The sequence below is a fragment of the Metopolophium dirhodum genome, chromosome 6 (genome assembly GCF_019925205.1).
Source record: "Metopolophium dirhodum isolate CAU chromosome 6, ASM1992520v1, whole genome shotgun sequence".
In the NCBI taxonomy this organism is placed as follows: Eukaryota; Metazoa; Arthropoda; class Insecta; order Hemiptera; family Aphididae; genus Metopolophium; species Metopolophium dirhodum.
Window position 1 is genome coordinate 29,055,825 of NC_083565.1, and position 21,914 is coordinate 29,077,738.

The 21,914-nt window shown below is 29.1% G+C and overlaps 2 protein-coding genes across 5 annotated transcripts; one reads left to right on the forward strand and one right to left on the reverse strand.

Moving 5' to 3' along the window:
* The first annotated feature begins 113 nt into the window (after nt 1-113).
* On the forward strand, nt 114-3,298 carry LOC132946298 (proteasome inhibitor PI31 subunit). Of its 2 annotated transcripts, none has more exons than XM_061016214.1 (6): nt 114-276; nt 935-1,093; nt 2,345-2,491; nt 2,584-2,783; nt 2,855-3,022; nt 3,088-3,298. In XM_061016214.1, the coding sequence occupies exons 2-6, from the start codon at nt 950-952 to the stop codon at nt 3,215-3,217; spliced, it is 789 nt and encodes a 262-aa protein (XP_060872197.1). In that variant the 5' UTR covers nt 114-276; nt 935-949; the 3' UTR covers nt 3,218-3,298. The 2 variants fall into 2 exon arrangements, with proteins under 2 accessions (XP_060872197.1, XP_060872198.1); XM_061016215.1 differs by lacking the exon at nt 114-276 and adding an exon at nt 327-838.
* Nucleotides 3,299-7,317: 4,019 nt separating this feature from the next.
* Nucleotides 7,318-18,306, reverse strand: LOC132946252 (ring canal kelch homolog). Of its 3 annotated transcripts, none has more exons than XM_061016138.1 (11): nt 18,057-18,306; nt 11,913-12,067; nt 11,611-11,839; nt 10,473-10,648; nt 10,317-10,413; nt 8,808-8,967; nt 8,628-8,737; nt 8,269-8,562; nt 8,042-8,188; nt 7,723-7,984; nt 7,318-7,643 (listed from the first exon to the last, which is right to left on the reverse strand). In XM_061016138.1, the coding sequence occupies exons 2-11, from the start codon at nt 12,047-12,049 to the stop codon at nt 7,462-7,464; spliced, it is 1,794 nt and encodes a 597-aa protein (XP_060872121.1). In that variant the 5' UTR covers nt 12,050-12,067; nt 18,057-18,306; the 3' UTR covers nt 7,318-7,461. The 3 variants fall into 3 exon arrangements, with proteins under 3 accessions (XP_060872121.1, XP_060872119.1, XP_060872120.1); XM_061016136.1 differs by having other exon boundaries at nt 7,318-7,646; nt 18,057-18,304; XM_061016137.1 differs by lacking the exon at nt 18,057-18,306 and adding an exon at nt 16,510-17,103 and having other exon boundaries at nt 7,318-7,646.
* Between the last annotated feature and the right edge of the window lie 3,608 nt (nt 18,307-21,914).

The window sequence follows — 21,914 nt, forward strand, 5'->3', positions numbered from 1 at the left end:
ATATCATATTGTAAAAATTATTATCGAAATGAAATAAAAAAAAACAAATCATCAAGCAGAGAGCACGGTGGATTGATAACGATAAGCGATAAGTGATAAGAGTGACAAGACGTATTTCTGATTGTTTCCGTCTCCACTCGACCATTTTATTTACACTCTCAATGTGCGCATTTTTTTTGTGATGTGCGTGACAAATGACGATAAATTGTGATTAGTGAAGTAATTGCCAATTATTACGATTTACAGTTGTAGTCGCTGGACGATTGGAAAACAAATGTTTGTGTTGAGTTTTTGATACATAGTAAAGATCGTTTTTATTCTGTACTTCTGTTGTCCCTGCTCAGTGCTCACCTTAAGTACTAAAATTATCACTATAAATTAAAATATGTTATAGGGCATGTCGTAACGAGACCCACAGTTCGCTATTGTATCTGAAGCACAGAATACACGAAATGAGAGTTCTCGTTAAATGAGTGCATGCCATTCAATTATAGTTAACAACTCGTAAAAAGTTTTTGGTGAAGTGAATAATAATTGTAGACGTGACGTCTTGACTACGTGAGAAATTATAATAACTGATACTTAGATCATAAACTAGTATATACAAGTATATGATCTAAGAACTGATACATATTGTCCATCGGCGTCCGTCATAAGTCTTATCTATTGTTACCATGACAAATTAATTTGTGTCCATTGCTGATAAACAATACTGTGTTGTTTGTGTCAATTTTTCGTAGATAATAAAGGTTCTTCATTCCTGGTATTCCTGTACAGTATTTCAATTTGTGACCACGTTTCAGTCTACAGGGCACAGAATTACAGAATAATATTAATTGTAATTCGTGTATTACTATTATAAACGTCATAACTCATAAGTGATCGTTATGTACAACTCGTTGGATTAATATTTTGTCAAATTTTTTCGATACAGAATTCCTTGAACACCATGGCTGAAAACAGTTCTAAGTTTTGGTTCCTTACATATGAGTATTTTAAAAAAGACATTATAAAACCAGAGGACAATTTGGTAATATTAGTGCATTGGTTGTTGTTGAGAAACAATTTCCAAGTACTTGGACTTGATAATGAGGTAACTATTTAGTTAACTATAAACAATAATATTCTTGTAAATTTTATTACCTAGGTAGGTAGTTATCGGTGTTGGGTAGCAACTTATGCAAATTACAAATTACAAATTTGAAATTACTGTAAGAAAATTATTTTTGCAGTAACGCTGCAGTAATAGCATTATATTTTATTTGAATTAATGAAAGTATTTTCTATGCACTAACATGTTATTAAATAAGTTATGAATGTAAAATGTGTGACAAAACCTAGAGGCTATGCTATTCAAGAAAAATGAAAAATGAAATCAATTTATTTACATTTGAATGTGAATGAAAAAATAACGTTATGTTGTATTTAATTTAAGTAAAAATATTTATAATGTAGCAAGCACCGTAGTATTATTGCTTATCAAAAGTAATTTACCCAACACTGGTAGTTTTAGATTTAATTTATTGTGATGTTATAAATCTTGACCAGCATTAGACATTTTATAATAGAGGAGTTTTTGTGTTCAACGAGGAGAACTTTTTTCTAAGATCTGTACGATTTAGACTCTTTTAATCGGTTTCAAATAAACTACACTTAATAGGTACTAACTATTAAATGACATGGGCCGCGTGCTGGTGCGTGGCATAGCCCCTCAGCTATTTTAGTTAATATTAATTGTTGTATCACTTGTAATAAAAACAAAAAAAAAAATAGTAGGTATGTGCTGTGTTATCAGAGATTTTTGACTTTGTCCCCCCTACTGGTTTATATTTTTGCAGACGCTCTTGCTAATTGAATTCATCTAGAGGTACCAAATTGTGACTAGATTAGCCTGGCCAGTACTTATGCAATTAAATAAATTTGTATAGCAGCTAAGAGGGTAAAAAGTAATGTGTGTTTGTGTCTGTGAATAAAATCAAATTGGTCTGGCATATTAAGCGCAACATGTTCTAACATTGTATACCATACTTGTTATTGAATTGGGAGCTTAACATTATATTTTAACCTTGTTCATTACCTAGAGAACTTGATCACAATGCATAATAAATTATAATTTACCCAGCTATTTTTAATGCACTAATTAAATGTTGGCTCTATCTATTCTAATTAATTTTGAATTTATCATCCTCAAAATGTTTACACCTGTTATGTAAACTAGTTATGAATATTTTTATGATTAATATATAATATAATATATCCTACTGTATATAAGTAAACCGAGAAGCAAACCTATTTATAAACATTTTTTTTTCCTGTTACGTTTTAATATTATTTATATTTTCAGGACAAAGCTAACATAGAGCAACCGACTGATATTTTACCTACAAATTGGACTGAAAAGGAAATGTACAAGTTGCATTACAAGCGTGGCGAGGAATTGTTTGTGTTGAGTGGTGTCAAAGCTTGTGATAGTTTTATTTTCAATCTGTATGTAAGTACAAGTTTAAATATCTTTATATAATTATTAATTAATAAGAAATGTTAAAACATTATTTATGACTATCATGATTCTACTTTACTTAGAATGTATTAACAAAACATGTGGCAAGCGCTGCGATTGGAAATGTTAATTCTACAGTGAAATGGATCAGTGACTCGGTAAATAATAAAGATAAGTTCTATGAAACGATTCATTTGTTAGAAACTGACCTAATTAAACCCATGCAAAAAGAAAATGAGGATAAGACAAATGTTGGCACTCAGACCAAAAAAGCGGATGACGTGTATGTGTTCTTTTTATTTAATATTTTCAATTTTGTATACTCTAGTAATGACTTACATTTATTTTATTCAGGTCAATAGGACAATTCTCTAGTCATCCGCCTGGTTATCAGCCTGAACCGTCGTTCAGCCCAATAAGTCAGTATCCATCATACGGCATGCCAGATTTGAATCCTTTAGGAGGTGGTGGTATGCTCTTTGATCCACTTATGCAGAGAAGACGGCCAAATAATGGACCAGGGTATGGTTTCCTAATATTTTATATTTAATGTTAATCCATTTCCTAATAATGTTAACAATATTTAGGATTCCTCCTTTGGCACGTTTTGATCCAACCCGCCCGATCAATCCAGATCCAATGATGCCTGGCAGCTTTAGTAGACCCCGTCCAGATCATATGAGACCACCAGATTTTGATGATAGTTTGTATATGTAAAATAATCGTGTAAAAATCATTCAATTTCTCTATAAATATTATTTTAATTTCATCAAAATAAAGTTTTAATTATTTACTAAATTGCCTTGAGTATTACTTATATCATTGATTTTAGAATATACACATCCTATTGTACTCAAAAATTAAAAAATATGCACATTTATGTACTCAAAATTTAAAAAATATGCAAAAAAATATCCTGTTGTGTTAAAAAAAAAACTACATCTTAAAAAAATTACAAAATATAGTATGTGAAAGAAAAATACAATTTAAATATCAGTATACTTCTACTTTAAATTTATATTGCATACCTATACTTACCTATAATAATTATAATATTACCTTCTCGTTACCCATTTTATGGTCAAATTGTACAGGAAGTTTTAAATTCTGAGTGGAACGATAAATGTATTTGATTTTACAATAATAATGTGTGTTTTATTATTTATTTTTTTATTTTTGTGTCTGTCATCACCTTTTAGTACAGTAAAAATAGTTAGTAATTTTCAAAAGCGCCGTAAAAAACAAAAGAAAAATTAAGGAAAAACTGGATTTTTTACGCAAAATCTGTTTTTGATAAAATCGATTTTGGTTTTGGTGTAACTCTAAAACGAACGTATATACATGAAATTTTCACTGGTTGTTTATATTTGCATTTTCTATACACGATAACATTTTCAAAATATTTTGATTTGTTTTGAACTGTTTAGGAATATTTTCAGTTTCCAATTTTTTTATTTTTTTCTATGAATGTCAATAAAATTTTATTTGTTCGGTAAAAAAGCGTGAAAATTTAATATAAGGCTCCTAATATATTGTTTCAAAGACATGAAAAATATTAAAAATCCATTGTCACAATTTTTTTTTGACTGACCATTTTCGCTCAGAATCGTTTTTCTTATACAATGATATTATATCAGAATTACATGCACGATGGAATAATAAAAGAAAACATAATCTGGACACGGACTATCTTTGAACTTTGAATTCTACTAAAAATAATGGTGAAGTTTGTATTCGTATACTTTGTTCTAGCCCATATGATGTAGTTATCGTTAAAATTATTATACTGATTTGATATTATTCAAAGCAACAAAGTTAATACTACCTACTTATTATCGACGCCAAATATAATGTGGGCAATTGCTTAAAACGAATTCATATCAGCTGTTTTTAGAAAGCTCATATTATTATCTCATCATTAGGTCCATCGGTAGAATATTGACATAAAGTAAAATATGTAATTTATGTAAGCATAAAATATTATTGTTTACTGTTCACGCGAAGATGGTGAGTGGGAACATGATGACGTGCTCCTGAGGAACCCATCGCCTAACTGCCGTAAATACACAACTGTAGATTTGTATTATAAAAGACATAATATCTTTAATCCTATATCATGTTCTTTCAAATGCAATTTAAAAGAATGACCATAATCAAGCCCGGATTAAGGACCAATTGGGCCACGGGACACCATACACTTAGTGGGCCCCCTTTCAACTTTAACTTCAAAATAATTGTATCATTACATATTAACGACTTCATATTATTATTTATTGTATAATTTTTTACTACACAAAAAATATACAGAGTGGCTCTTATGTCGTACGCGGTTTTTTTAAACAATTAATATGGATCGATGATATGGAATTTTGTTTAAACAAAAAAATACGTGTTTCTTTATTTTTAACAGACAATTTTTTATAACATTTTCAAAATTTTTAAACACGAAACTGTACCAATAATAAAATCGACTTTATTTTTTCAAATGAGAGCCGCTTTATTTTTTAATGGATTCTGGTAAAGCTTTTTTCTGAACATTTTGATAGTCAAATTATCAATTTTGGCTCGCTAGGTTATTAAGTATGGTCCTCTAAAGTTTAGTAGAATATGCATTAATACCTACGTTTAACTGAAATACGAGCTGAAATACCTAATTTACAAGAGCTAAATAATTTTTTCGTATAACTACCTTTTTGTATAAGTATACTTAAATAGTTAAATCGGTAATCTAAAATGCTCAAAAAAAAAACAAACAAACAAAATTGTTACCAAAAATAGTTTATTATTTATAGTAATATTTCGTGATGTAAAATTAAGAACGATTTTATTTTATAATTTTTAATAATACGAGTAATTTACCTACTTACTATACCGAGAACCTACCTACTAAATAATTTTTTTTAAGCTGCATTGGACGCGTTAAAGAAATATATTTTGTGGATAAAAATGGGCCCCCAAAATCAATGGGCCCCGGGATCATGCCCCCTTTGCCCTCCCCCCTTAATCCGGGCTTGGCCAATATAAAAATGTAACGTAATTTTAATACATCTGAGAAAATATAAACTTAAAGTTAACACGATACATAATAATACATAAGATTCAACTAAAAGTTAGTACCCAAAAAAGTCTTCAAAATAAAATTATAACCGAAAATCGTAGTACGTAATCAACAGATATTTTTTCTTAGGACTTTAGATTCTGATTCTCTTCATTCTGAACTCACACATTGCAGTAGATACCTATACTCTGTGATGTCACTAATGGTTTACATGAAAACTGGTTGGATATGCAATAATATATACAATATCATATTGTGCTTATGAGACAAGTATTACGCAGATACTAACCATAGTATTTGATTATTTGAATATTTCATTCAAAAATAATATTGACTTTCTATTATATGGGACCGACGCCCACCGATATAATATTAAATATTATGTCAAACTCAAATCGGTAATGATATAAACTTTACTATTTTGGAAATTCTCTGTATGTCTGTATAATTATTATATCCAGCAGTACTACGAAAAATAAAATCAAAAATAAATCTCAAACTGCAATTTAATAGAATGGGTAACGTAAAAATAAAGCTTAATTTTAATACATCCGAATAAAATGTTAGCTTGAAGTTAACACGATACTTGTGTTACAAGAGTAACCTATGGTTAAACTAAAAGTTAGTACCAAAAAAAAAGTAACGAGTTGCTTAACTTATAATATTGTCGTAAATTGTAGACAGTATTCAATATAATAATAATTATTATAACAGAATTTTTTTCGTAAAAAATCTGGACGGCGCACGGGATAGGCAATTTAAGGGCATCTATGTGTAGATTATGCATATCGCATGCAAGTTACACCTAGAATAACTCGATATTTTTCCTATAATATTACAATGAAATAATCTATGAATCATAAATGTATTATTGTTAATAAGTAACCACGACAACCCATAAACGTTGTATTATTTTAATGTTAACCCTTTTTTATGTTAAAAAATACGTAATTATAAAGTCATCTATTTGCGAATCACCAATAACTGATGTATGTTATTTTATGTTGTATACTGCTATGAAGTATAGTTATTACTAATTATTAGTATTGTATTAAGATATTAAAGGTATAAAAAAAATAAGATATTAAATATTAATTAGAACTTAAGTTATTCCATTTGTCAGGTCTTCCTGTATACGATACGTAATTTTACATACAATACACAATACATTTTACTAATATGAACGAATTACCATTACATAGGAAGAAATGGATAATCATTAGGTAATAATCAATAAGTAATCATGAAGAAATTTTTGAAAAATAATATTTTTTACCATAATATTATAATACAATACTAATTACTATTACGTATAAGTTTATATAAAATAACATATAATAATAACATGATACAAATTAACACAATTTGGGGCTTGTGAATATATGGCTCGATAATAACGTATGCAGACAACATTTGCTTATTATTCTCCGATAAATTATGGTAATTTGTATAAACTTAAGCATCTACTGGGCTAAGCCAAATTATTTCAAATTCATACATTTTTTTGTACTACTTAAGAAGTGTCTTTTGTCGATACAGATATCTGTTTTTCAACTGAGAACTTTCCCTTTTTTACTGTAAATTATTTTAGGTGAAGGGCAAAAATAATATATTATACTGCTATCAACAGTATAGTAATTACATTATTACCTACCTAATCTGCAAATAAATTAACCTTATTTTAACTAGAATATTTAAAGAAAATATGTGGATGATTTATTCAGAAGTTTACTGAGGGATAATATAATAGAAAATTAAAATTATTTAAAACTATTTTATTCAAACATTCAAAAAATCAAAAATGTATAAAATACTTAACATGTGTTCTTGTGTTCATGCATTATAAACTAATAGGAATATAATATACAACAACCGACAGTGAGCTTAGCATATTATGTATAAGTTAATCATTTCTCAAATGTGATGGCAAATTAATGACTACTGCACCATAAATTCCATTTACACTTGTTGGAAATGGTTCCATAGTCCACGTGTTGTTTTTTGTGTCGTATATTTCTACAGAATCCAAATTAGTAGATCCATCAAATCCACCAATGACATACAACAATCCATTAAATGTGATAACTACTATATTTAAAATGCAATTTAAATTCAAAAAGTTCATTAGAAAGATTCTTAAAAAAAAAATTATTTTTATACTTACTTGGAGCGACTCGGCAAAAGTGCATATCAGGTATAAATGACCAAACTTTATCAATTGGGGTATATGCCTCAACACTTTTAAGAGCCACTGAACTACCATCGTCCTGACAGTCACCACCAATAGCATACATTTTACCATCTAAGACTCCTATACCCGGGGCTCTACGACTTGTAGACATTTGTGTGACTGGTGTCCACGTGTTAAGGCTGGGATCATAACATTCAACAGATTTCAAAGAAAATGGGTATTTATAACCACCTACCTACAAAATTAATTCAGTGAAATGTAAGTATTAAAAACTAATAATTAAAAATTGTACCGCGTATAAAAGATTATCGAGTACTCCAACACCGGGGTTAATTCTCCCAGTAGACATACGACTAGATATCAATCGCCATTCTTGAACACTCACGTCAAAAACCTCTGCACTATTTAACTGAGAATCGCCAATAATGTCTCCGCCCACCTAGCATTGAATATCAATATATATTTAAATAACACAAAATTAGTAATGAGTTAGGAAACATAACCTATTGGTATACTTACAGCATATATACGATCATCCAAGACACCAACTCCAAAACGATTTCGATCGACCAACATGTCAACTGTTGGTTTCCAATGAGGTGATTGCGAAGATAAGTCAAGCATTTCAATTGATCTTGAGTGAAAATAATTATAACCCAAGGCAAAAACTAAATGATCTTTTATTAAGGCTAGACCGCATAATTCACACTCCATATTCATTTTTTTTGTTTTATGCAATAGTTTGGTTACTGGATCATACCAGCTTGTATAACACTTCCCTATTCCTGATGGATCACACATGGCAAGAAGAAACTGCAAAAAAATAAGTAAATAGAATGATATTGAAAAGATAATTTAAAATATGAATTCAATAATACTTTAAGTCCAGTCTGTCTAGGTGAATTACGAATTGTTTGTGGCATGGTAATGTGCGGAAATTTCTTTACGATAAAATGAAAATTTAAAGCTTCGATGACAAAATCTTCACCTTTAAATATTATAGTTATTTTATAAGATTGTAAATCTACAGTAAAAACATAATGATGAAAAAAACATACATTTAGGATTATTTTTAATAAGAGGTTCATCCGCTATATTTTTTGATATTATACACTCTTCGGGTGCTAATGATAAACGAACATGTTCCATTAATTTAGACAAACTGTCATATCTACAATCTAATTCATGTTTTACCCAATTGATAACACATTCAAATATCTACAACAAACAAATATGAGTAAATTAAAATATAACCAAAACTAAATACATTGGCAAACTCTTTGTTTTGCCTTGACATATTATATATTACTTATTTGATAAGCTACAAACAATAAAATATTTCAAATATTGGTCGAAATGTGAAGTACCTAATATGGTTTGATGTACCTAAATGTATTTAACAATGAGTCATGACATTGATTATAACAATGTATAGTTTTATTTTAGCTTGTTAGTTCAATTTTAATATTTGCAATTATACGTAGTAATGTTCAAAGAGAAGGGGGAGGGGGGTAAATATTAATATTAAAATACAAATACCAATCATCCAATACTATAATAATACAAAAATGTCTGTTATTTTTCTTGATGAAATAATTTTATATTTAGATATTTTTAATCGTTTAGATGAGCTTATTATAATATTATATTCGACCTTAATTTGCTATTTGATATAAAAAAATTAATATTTGTTAAATTAATAATTGAGTCATTAATGTGTCATGTGTATAGTTTAAATATTTAATAAACAGTAAGTAAAATAGTCTGTACATAGCGATAAAAGTTCAATAAAAACTGTTTAATATAATTAAGGAAATTAGATAGAAAGCAATCACTTTTTACTTGATCCACATACTAGTTTAAAAAATTAGGTTGATAATTTTAAAACTGTGTTAAGTTAATATTGTTTTCAGTAATAACTTATTGAGTCCAATTTATTATTTTTTAACTTATCATTCCTATATTCTTTTAAGGTAATAGGACGCTGCACAGACATTGGTTGTCTCTGTCTTACAAGTGCGTAACATAACAAATTTTAGTCAGTTTAAAAATCAAAATCACCTCTTATACAATTTAAAGGTACATATAATTATCATCTAGGGTACATGGTATGATTTTTATTATATTTTAATTTTAATTCAAATTATAAGTATTTTAAAATTGTAAGTTATTTGTATAACTTAAAATGCTAATAACTTGCTTTAAAATAAAAATGCCTATGAGATGCCCTAGATAATAATCTTATCTTTAAATTTTAAAAGAGATTAGTTCACTCAAATTGTATAGCTAAATGTGGTCTTTACTGGACTGAGCGATTTTGCTATGTTACGCACTTGTGAGACGAAATGTATACCATTATGGCATTATCGTTTAGGTAAGGTTATTTTTTTAGATTGGTATAAGTACAACCACCAATTATACCAAACTGTAGCAGTATAGCCCAGTAATCAGCAATATTCAGCTGTAGAATTAAACAATTAAGTAAATTAACAACACTAAACTTTTAAATAGTTCAAACATTTACATAATTATTTATGTATAGCACTTTTTAATTATAGTTTGCATACTTTTTCTTCAAATGGAACGTTAATGTCATCACGGGAGATTAGATTAATCACTTCTTCAGTAGACAGAGATAGAAATTCGTCAACTTCAACAACTTTTCTGAAAATCATGACCATAATATTTATAAAATTCACTGACAATTATTTAATAAAGCTTACAAAAAATGTGTTTTTATGTATTCTTCAGAGCTGGACAACAAGTCCGAACAGTTGTAAAATTCAGCAAATTCTTTGATACCAAGACAATTTGAAGTGTTCAATTGTTTTTGTAAAAACTCAACACATACGCCTTTTACATAATCCAACTGTAAGAGTTTAGCAGCTGGTAACAAACCCTTAACAAATAAACAATAACAATTTAAATAATTTCGATTATAATCTAAAATAACTAGGGTCATCAAGTTTCATCAAAATTTCCGAAAATTTAAAATTTTTTTGTTTAGAAATTAATAACGATTTTTTTTCAAATTGTAAGTCAATGATTTATCATCTCACAATTTTCTTATCGTGTTGTATTTAAAAAAGATAGACCGTACCTAGATACTTGTAATTTTCATGGAATGTTTAAATTAACATTGTCAAAACACGGTATAATTTTCTGTCAATTAATGACAGTTTTTTTATCTGTATAAGACATTTTCAATTTTAGTTATTTTTCTATAAATATCAATAAAAAAACATAAACATGACTTTGTTTCATAAGCATTAAAACTCATAGTTTATGGATTGAAAATTTAAAACAAGATTTGTTATAAGAACCCATTTAATAGTGTAACCAACAATTAAAAAAATTATAAAAACACAATCTTCTTAATAGATATTATAAGCTCAAATTTAAACAAAATTAGATATATTTTAAACAGGGAGTAACGATTTTAGTTCTGTCTTCACTCTGAATCGTTTTTCTTATACAATGATTATATAATATTATATATTTATTTATTTTCGAATAAACGACAATCTGAAATTACTATTTGGGTAAATATTATAAAATAAATTAAAAATAGTATAACAATAAATTATCTACAAAATAATATCATTGAATTCAAATTTCACACATCCATTATAACGATTCATACTCATGAATACTACATACTACATACTACATACTACATGAATCCTCATGCCTACAGAAGACCAATACCCACTTGCCCATTTTTTTTTGTACTACCTATGGTAGGTATGCCGAAAACACCACATAAAAATCCATATTGTGTAGAAGTTTCACCACCAAATCCATTTACATGACTCATAGCCTATGGCTATTAAAAATTAAATAATTATATTATATACCTACCATTACGTTTTGTTCGGTCACCATTATTTTGCCAGTATAAATAAAATCAATCAACAGTTGTAAAATGTTAGAATCAATATCTCTTATGTTTACAACATATTTATCCCCTTCGGCAAAACTGGTGATCATTGTACGGAAATATGGACAAACTGAAACTAATACAACTTTATGTGCACACACAATTACACCGTCATCTGTTTCTAACTTTATATCACATAACTTTTCTTCACTAAAAAAATAAAACACGTTATTATTATTTATTTTGATAGCAGCTAATATATGGCATACTCAAGATGTCATACTTTCGTAAACATTGTAGGAATTCAAAGAAACTGTGAGTATCACAGCTGTTTGTATATATTGTAGATTTACATCCATTGGATTTCAGAACTTTCTTTAGTCTACTTGTCCATGGTATAACATGTTTTACGGATTCCATTTATCTTTTGGATATACACTTTAAAAATATAACAAAAATTAAAGATTATTTATATTATTTATGTGAATAGCTAGGTACTAAAATTTAAGGAGTTTAAGGACCATTGGAATTTTTGCAGTCGATAGTTGTCGTCTCTTCCACTATTCGTCTAAGGTAAGTAATAATATCGTATTCAGTTGGTACAGCGTGTTATGTAGGTACATAGACATGATCTATTTTCTATAATTTTGATGTAATATTATAAACACATGTGTTTTTGCATATTATACAAAACAAATTTGCATATTTATTCAGTTTTAATAATCATGAATATTGACATTAAAAATAAAAAATATTCCGGCAAACCAAAACGGATTAAATTAGAGTGGTACCTAAACAAAACTAAAATTATTATTCTTCGGTTTAATATCTAATTTCGTTCAAATTTGAACATAAAAAAACCTGATTTTTTAGATTTTTTGGTTACAGAATAACCTACATTTCAGTCCTTAGCTATACCAACTGAACATCTTCTACATTTTTAAATTTTAAATTTGACATATTTTGTCAAAATTCAAACTTTACTTTAAATGTTTATAAAAAATTATTTGGGATATGTACTCGTATTTTTCAACTGCTGGTGTAACAATATACCAAGAGCATAGTATTTTCACGCCTATTGACCAAACAAAACAATAACATTTTATTGACATTAATAGAAAAAAAACTAAATGAATTGGAAACTGAAAACCCGTAAACAGCACAATACAAGTCGAAATATTTTGAAAATTGTTTGATGTAAAGAAATATTCAGTAAGAATTGCATGTATCTACGGTAATTTGTTTTAGGGTTACACTAAAAACCAAAATCGATTTTGTCAAAAACCGATTTTGTGTAAGCATTCCCATTTTTCCATTATTTATTTTTGTTTTTCCCTAATTTCTTATACCCTAACAGAACGATGAATGTATTGATTTTAAAATGATGTGTGTTTTAATTTTTAATTTTTTTGTCTGTCATCACGGTTTGGGCATTAAAACTGCTTCGATTTTCTTCAACAGTATCTTGTTCGATCGGAAAGTGAATCTAGTTAGTGCATTCGGGAGCATTCAAATTTTAAAATTCCCAATAGTTTACAAAAGCACCGGGAAAAACAACATAAAAATTAAGGAAAAACGGAAATTTTTACGCAAAATAGGTTTTCTACAAAATTGATTTTGGTTTTTGGTGTAACTCTTAAACAAAGGAACGTATATACATGACATTTTTACTGGTTGTTCATATTTGCATTTTCTATACACGATAACATTTTCAAATTATTTATACACGATAACATTTTCAAATTATTTTGATTTGTTTTGGACTAGTTAGGAACATTTTCGGTTTCCAATTTTATTAGTCTTTTTTTCTATGAATGTCAATAAAACTTTATTTGTTGAGTAAAAATACTTGAAAATTTAATACTTGGCTTCTACTACATTGTTACAATGACATTTGAAAAATATTAAAAATCCTTGGTCACAGTTTTTTTTATAAGCATTTAAAGTTCAATAATTGATAAAATATGAAAAAATCACAAAAATTAGCAAATTATTTTTAGTTAGAAATTCATAAAAATTTTTCTTTTTGTTGGATAAAAAGCGTGAAAATTTAATGCAAGGCTGATATGTTGTTGCAATAGCAGTTGATAAATATTAAAAATACATAGACACAATTTTTTTTTATAAGCATTTAAACTTCAAATGTTGGCAAAATTTATCAAATTAAAAATTAAAAAATTATTTCGTAGTTAAAAATTTATAAAATGTTCAATTTTTATAGCTAAGGATTGAAAATTTAAAACAAGGATCCATGTAAACACTTAAAAAATTTTGACTTATTGTAAGCTGTTTACAGACATTTTTAGCTTCCAATATTTTAGATTCTGAGTGAAACGATGAATGTATTGATTTTACAATGATGTGTGTTTTTTTTTTTATTTTTTTTTTTATTTTTTTTTATTTTTTTTTTATTTTTTTTTTTATTTTTTTATTTTTGTGTCTGTGTACACGATAAGTAGTCGAAATAATGCTTCGATTTTCGACTTCAGTATCTTGTTCGATGGGAAAGTGAATATCGTTGGTGCATTGGGGAGGTCAAAATTTTAATTTCCCAGTAGTTTTCAAAAGCGATGTGAAAAACAAAAGAAAAATTAAGGAAAAACGGGAATTTTTACGCAAAATCGATTTTGGTTATTGGTATAACTCTAAAACAAATGACCGTAGATGCATGAAATTTTCACTGGTTGTTTATATTTGCATTTTCTATACACAATACAATTTTGAAAATAATTTGACTTTTTTTGAACTGTTTACGGACATTGTCAGTTTTCAGTTTTTTTAAATTTTTTTTCTATAAATATCAATAAAATTTTATTTGTTGGGTAAAAAAGCTTGAAAATTTAATAGAAGGCTCCTAGGTTATTGTTTCAAAGGCAGATGAAAAAAATTAAAAATCCTTAGTCACAGTTTTTTTTTATACACGTTTAAAGTTCAAATCTTGAAAAAATACGGAAAAATCACGAAAATTTGCAAATTATTTTGAGTTAGAAATTCATAAAAAATTTTCTTTTTAAATCTAAGATTTTAAAATCTAATACAAGATTCCTCATAAGTTTGTCTAACTTTATCAAAAAAAAAATTTCTACAAGAAAGTCAAATTAAATTTTTATGAGCGTTTTAAATTCATATTTTTACAACATTAGATATTCACTCGATTTCTCATGTACCGATTTCCTTATTTTCTTGTAATTCAAAAACGAATAACTGTAGATACATGAAAATTTCACTGAATGTTTATATTAGCATTTCCTATACACCATACAATTTTGAAAATATTTTGACACTTTTTGAGCTGTTTACGGGCATTTTCAGTTTTCAATTTTTTTAGTTTTTTTTTCTATAAATATCAATAAAGTTTTATCTGTTGGGCCAAAAAGTGTAAAAATTTAATACAAGACTCCTGATATATTTTTACAATAGCAGTTGAAAAATATTGAAAATACATAGGCACAGTTTTTTTTTATAAGCATTTAAAGATCAAATTTGGACAGAATTTATCAAAATCTCGAAAATTATCAACCATTGTAATTAATAAATTATAAAATGTTCAGTTTTTATAGCTAAGGATTGAAAATTTAAAACAAGATTCCATGTAAATAGATAATTCGGTTACCAAAAAATCTAAAAAATACACAAGCACAGTTTATTTGTATAGTCATTTTAAGTTCAAATTTGGACGAAATTACATAAAAACCTAGAATAACTATTTTAGTTATTTTGTTGTGATTGTATAATATTATTCGTGGGCACTTGAAACTTCTAATTTGTAATATTTTCATCGATATATTATGATGATAGTATCACGGTTTGTTGTTGATGTATAACGCGTTATATGTACCTAATGGATATTGTGATATGATTAATTTGGAATTTATTATAGGTCAATTTTTTTTTTAATACCATAGATAAGTGTATAATATGTCTTATACCTAGACTGACATATCGTCTCCACTCAGAATCGTTTTTCTTATACAATGATATATCATTGAATTCAAATTTAATACCATCCATTATACAGTGACCCACTTGTAGCCTACAGTACAGCAGAGCGACATCCACTTGCCCACCTTTTTAGTTTATTATTCTATAAATATCAACACAATTTTATTTGCTAAGTAAAATAGCTTGAAAATTGAATACAAGGCTCTTAATATACTGTTTCAGAGACAGATGAATAACATTAAAAATCTATAGTCACAATTTTTTTATAAGGGTTTAAAGTTCGAATTTTGATAAAATGCGTAAAATTGACTAAAATGTGCCGATTATTTTGAGTCATAATTCATAAAAATTTTTCTTTTTAAATCTATGATTTTAAAAAGTAATACAAGATTTCTCCTATGTTTGCCTACCTTTATCAAAGAAAAAATTTCAATTTTTATAGTTAAGGATTGAATATTTAATACAAGGTTCGACGTAAATAGGTTTTATATAAATTATTTTATTCACAATAACATCATCAATTATACATAGTAATTTCAATATATCATAGGCTGACTGACTGTCTTCGCTGAGAATCGTTTTTCTTATACAATGATATTACATCTGTACACGCCCTACAATAGGGGCTACCCGTAGGACCTCTCCTATTTTGCTTATACGACCAACTGTGCGCCTTATAATTTAACGATAGGCAATTATACGCGCACGACGACGATTATAGGACGGGAAAGACGTATCACGAGAATTAGTATTGTGCAATTTAGTTGTGGAGAGGGGGCCTCTGTGGTCGATCCGGTCTGGTGCAATGACCGCAGAGCTCACAAAACAGGGACAAGACTTAAATCTATCTTAAACTACTGAGTCACGTGATGATGATGGGCTGTGGATACGTGGATATCAAATTGGACGATCGGAGTTTACGTTGCTGGCGGACTTACACTGTAGACTCGACCAGACCCAACGTTGACCATAAACGACAGTGTTGATTTCGATGAACCTGGAAGAGGTGGGCGTCCTCTCACACAACGTATGTTGCTGGCTGGTTTACGCGGAAGAATCGCTTGACACCGATGATGGTAATATTCAGCCGCAAGTTCGACGGCGATAATAATAATAATAATAATAAAGACTTACGATTTCAGCTTTGGAGATCGTATTTTTATTGAGGTACCTCAGGTTTAATACCAACACACAATATAATAATAAGAATAGTAATAATAGTAGGCAACCGTGTGCACCATAAAATAATAATATAAATAATTCGAATAACTTAAATTATAATGATAATAATTGTTGTGCTCGCTTTATTAGCCGATCACACATAAAATTAGTACAGATCGCTATATTGGCGGATCACAAAATACAAAATTATAATCGCTTGAATAGCGGACCAAAAAACGCAACATTATAATAGTAATAAGAACAAAAAAGGCGTTGGCCGAATAATAGCGATTATAGAGAAAAAACAATACACCGATAGCAATAATAATAGTAGTCGATAAATCGTGTCCAAAGACAGAGAATATGAAAAAATCGTCGAACAAAGAACAATGATAATTGTAATAATTACAATGATAATAATAATAATTCACATTACAATTAATGAGAGGTGACTGAAGAGAAGGGAGATGATAAGGAAACAGTCATCGTCGCCGCCGCACAGAGTTGTATAACGCGCTACGCTATTAGTTTGGCGTGAAAATTATCATTAAATTCAAATTTAACACCATTCATTACAGTGTTCCACTTGTAACTTCTGTACAGCAGAGCTACACCCACTTGCCCACCTTTTTTTGTTTTGACCTTCCAAACTACCACACGATTAACTTTTCTATCATAAAAGATGCTTTTGCAGAAAATCTAAGCATTATTTGTATCTCAAATGGTGATAAGTGATAACAGACACAAAAAAATAAATAATAATAAAAAAACACACACCGTTGTAAAATCAATGAATCGCTTCGCTCAGAATCTAAAATAAAATTGTTTTTTTTTCTTTTATTGTTCTTAAGCCCTAAACTATCGGCAACTGTTACCATTAGCATTTCTGGGGGGGGGGGGGGGGAATTACTATTAGTTGGTTGAGGAACGCGTCAACACGATTGTATGTGTGGCGAGGATTCGTCGCCAGAAACCCGGGTGGTCACCCATCCTGGTGCTACTGACGCCCGACGATGCTTGGACCGCAGTATCACTGCGAGTCACTGCGGCCAACCACTAGGCCCCTAAATGAAGCTATATATTATAATATAATATAGACGTAAAATACTAATATAGATTTTGATGTAATAAATAGAAAAAAATATGTTTGATTTAGCAAAGTGTTTTTTCGGAACGGCTCTTGCTAGAATAAGCGTACACCGTTTTTGGTAGATAAATACATATTGTGTAAAGTTTTATGAAAGGTAGGGTACACAAGTACCAATATGATGAAAAATTTGATTCAATATCATATTATACACTTCAATGTTATCCATGTACTCACCTATTTTGTTTTGTAGTTATAACTTCAGTTTCGACAGCGATGGTTTTCGAAATGGAACTGACGAGTACTAAGTACTAAGACATCAACCGATCAGTGATTATAATATGATGCCGATAATTTGAATAAGTATACCTACTACTGTACATTATTATGTCTATCGACTATGATACACGACCTATAAATATAAAATATATTATACGCACTGTTTAAGATATACCTACAGGTTGCGTATCGAACTCCCATGATTTGACCGGTGAACTAATTATCTGAAACAGCTGTTCCCAGTACTACTAGCGCACCCTGAGGACAAATTTAAAGATTCAATAATATTATATACCTATACTATAGGTATTATTGGTATCAAAAGCAGATAACCGTTGTAAGACGTGGCTTATGTCGTTATGATATTATATATATATATATTTAACATATTTAAAGCACAACGAGCACTGGTGATTCTGGGCCCTCAGCTGTTTCAGATAGTTGGCTCACCAGTCACCATAAAGCACTATTCGTTATAGGCCGATGTTTAACCTGTATAATATCTTAAATCGTGATTATACGTATTAGCGACTGGGTCAAGGTGGACCATGGCACCTATTGGACCGACCAAAAGTTTCAGGGTTATCGATTATTTATCTTCACAATTATCATATTATATCACGAACTTATGCAAAATACCATGAATACTATTAAAGTTATCGGTTTGAAAACATTGGGTTTTATTTCATTTAATTATGATTGGTTAGTGTTATCAACATTCGGGTTTTTTTTTATGTGAAAAAATTTTAAACGGCGTTCAGATGTTTCCGCTTGGGCAGTGAAAATTGTCGAGCGTTATCGTTTTTGCGTAACGCTCTATACCTATATATTATTAAAAGGAGAGGCGATTTGTATACATAAAGTTCTACTGGTTTTTCAAATTTTTCGAACAACACCGAAAATTCTTTTGCCACTAACAGTCTAAACCGGAAGATAGACTGGGCGTCAACCTTGAGGGTAGGTCGAGATCGGAATTCGTGACCAGCGACTTTCCTATGTAGGTATTCTATTTTTTTTTAGTTCAATTCGTATGTTCGTCACTTTTATATATATGCGTGTACGTAGCTTACCTACCTATTATATGCAAATATTTTATTCTATTAAAAGTTATCTCTTTGTGTTCTGAAAAATAGTAGAATTCTTCAAAATGTTCAATCCTCTCCTACAATTAATATGAGAGCACGTGTTTTAAATTAAGAATATTTACTTTAAATTCAACATAATAAATCTATATTTCTAAGCTCATATATATATATTTTTACATCTTCCAAGGGTCACCTAGCTGTGACACTTTCTGTTTTTTTATTTATTTAATTATTAAAAAAGATTGATTAGTAATATGATCAAAAAAAATTAAATCGCTAAGTCACACTGTCACAGATAAAGTTTTTCGGAGTTATATTTTATTATTTTAAGATTTGAATATTTAATTTAATATTGACTTTCTATTTTGGGCCCGGCGCCCACTGATATATTTATGTTAAACTCAATCGACAATGATATACATAATACATTTTACTATTTTAGAAATGTCCTCTATAGTTTTGTACATTTCTATAATTATTATATCCAGCAGTAGGTACTACGATCAAAAATTAAATTAAAATAAATCTCAAACTACAATTTAAAAGAATGGTTTATACATAAATGTAACTTAATTTTTATTTATTAAATTAATAGTTAGTACCAAAAAAAGTAACCAATTGCTTAACTCAGTTAATATTATACTTAAGGTTCTGATTTAATTTCAATTCTTAACACATTATTACCCAGCATTGCTCTAATAGAAATATAGAATCTACAGCACTAACAGCTGCAGAAGTTAGATAATTGGTATTTTTGAAATAATAATTAATTTAATTTAAAAAAAAAAATTTTGTTATTTTTTTGATCTAATGATTTTTTGAAAAATATATGTACCTCATATCTTACATAATATACTTGTAAGATTTTAGTGGATATAAAATGTAATATAATACGCTTAATCAGTTTTTATTAAGGCGCGGATTTATATGTAAACTAGCTCTCCAAGCGTCGCTGGGGGAGACCCCCAAACCCCCGGAGTTGGCGAAGAGTTTTAACCGATGTCGGAAGCTGCAGTGGTCTTTTGGTCTGGTCGTCGGTCTTGAGCCGGTTGGTGTGTGATAAGGAACTGTGATACGGTTAGGAGCACCGTGGTTCGACGTGGTAGCCCGGGATATGCCGGCGGAAATTCGAAATTCCGTAAAAAAATCATATAGCCGCCACGATTTTTTTGGTGTCTAGCAGGTGGTCAGTCACCTTAGTTATCCGGGTAGGCAATCCGACTTCGTCGGATAGCGGACAATGTGGGACGGCCGGGTCACGGTGTCCGGTATGCAATCCAACTGCGTCGGATCACGGACAACGTTCATTAGTTCATTACTGTCACCAAAAAAGCAAAAATAAGTAATAAATTACGTGAAAAAAATTTTTAAAAATTTCTGACGTCCGTGCAAATCATATAGCCGACGAATTTTTTTGGGTGTCTAGCAGGTCAGTCATATCGAATGACGTTCGCCGTAGTATATAACTACACACAATGCAAACTATATACTACACAACCCTAAAAAACATTTTGTATATACCCACCTATGATATATGAACTAATAAATACATGCATATCAATATAATATCACAGTTGTCAGGTGAGTTAACTGGTTGAGGTAATCAAATAGCCACTTTCTTATTTTGGTAATTAATAATTTAATGTAGCATACAAATACTGCTACAGTTACTATATAATATATATAAATAAATAAATAGATCCTCATTAAGTCATATAGTATACATGTAGGTTAGTTATCAATTTGATTTTATGCTCATGATTAGACGTACCTATATGGCTATATAGTATAGTCGACTCGACTCGAGCTTTGATATTTTATTATATAATTAATATTTATACGTTTATTTATTATAATATATATCTACTTACCTACAGACCGATACAATGGCTATAGCGTGTATTTATTCCAAATCAAATATTATATAAACACCAATATACGGAAGCCACGGCGTGACCGAGTAGGCAAAAGGACAAAAGGCAGTCAAATATAATATAATAAGAACGTAGTTTATTAAATCGAAAAAAAACATGTAAATATGTCAATAAAATAATCGAACTTTTCGACGCATGTATTTATGCATGTATATAGTAATACCTACGCGACGTAAAGTGGTAAAACTCGATAAAAAATTATCGATAAACACGCGCGACGGCGGCATTCGGTTTGCACGTTATCTCCGCCGCGCGCGGCCTGTAAATTTAGCGGAGAACGCGAATAACGTCCAAGCGAGGACGCAGGCAGTCCTCAAAGGGGGTAAATCTGAAAAATCTGAAGAAATTAATATCTTCATACATAAACTAAATTATTTATATTAATAGATAAAAAAATTATTAGTTTTTTTCTTTAACCTTTAACCTTTTTTTTTCTGATAATATATTTTCTATACATCTTCAAACTTAGAATCTCTAAGTTCTTCGTGAAAATACCTTTTTTTTCTGATGTATAATATTAAAAAGCAGAGACCTGGGGGACCGCCTATCGAATTTTTTCATTGGCCTATTAAGTTTTTGTATATACAACTCCGGAAAAGGTGTTTGAAAAACTTGCGTTTTATTTTGTTATTATGAATAACTGACTCGGTGAGGGCCATTGGCTACAAGAATCTTGGTTTGATTACAATCGAGGAATTATTTTACAACATTATAACTTAAAAAACACAAAGTAAGAAGAAAAAAACAAAAACATTAAACACATTGATATGTGTTTATTTTAATATACTTGTTTAATA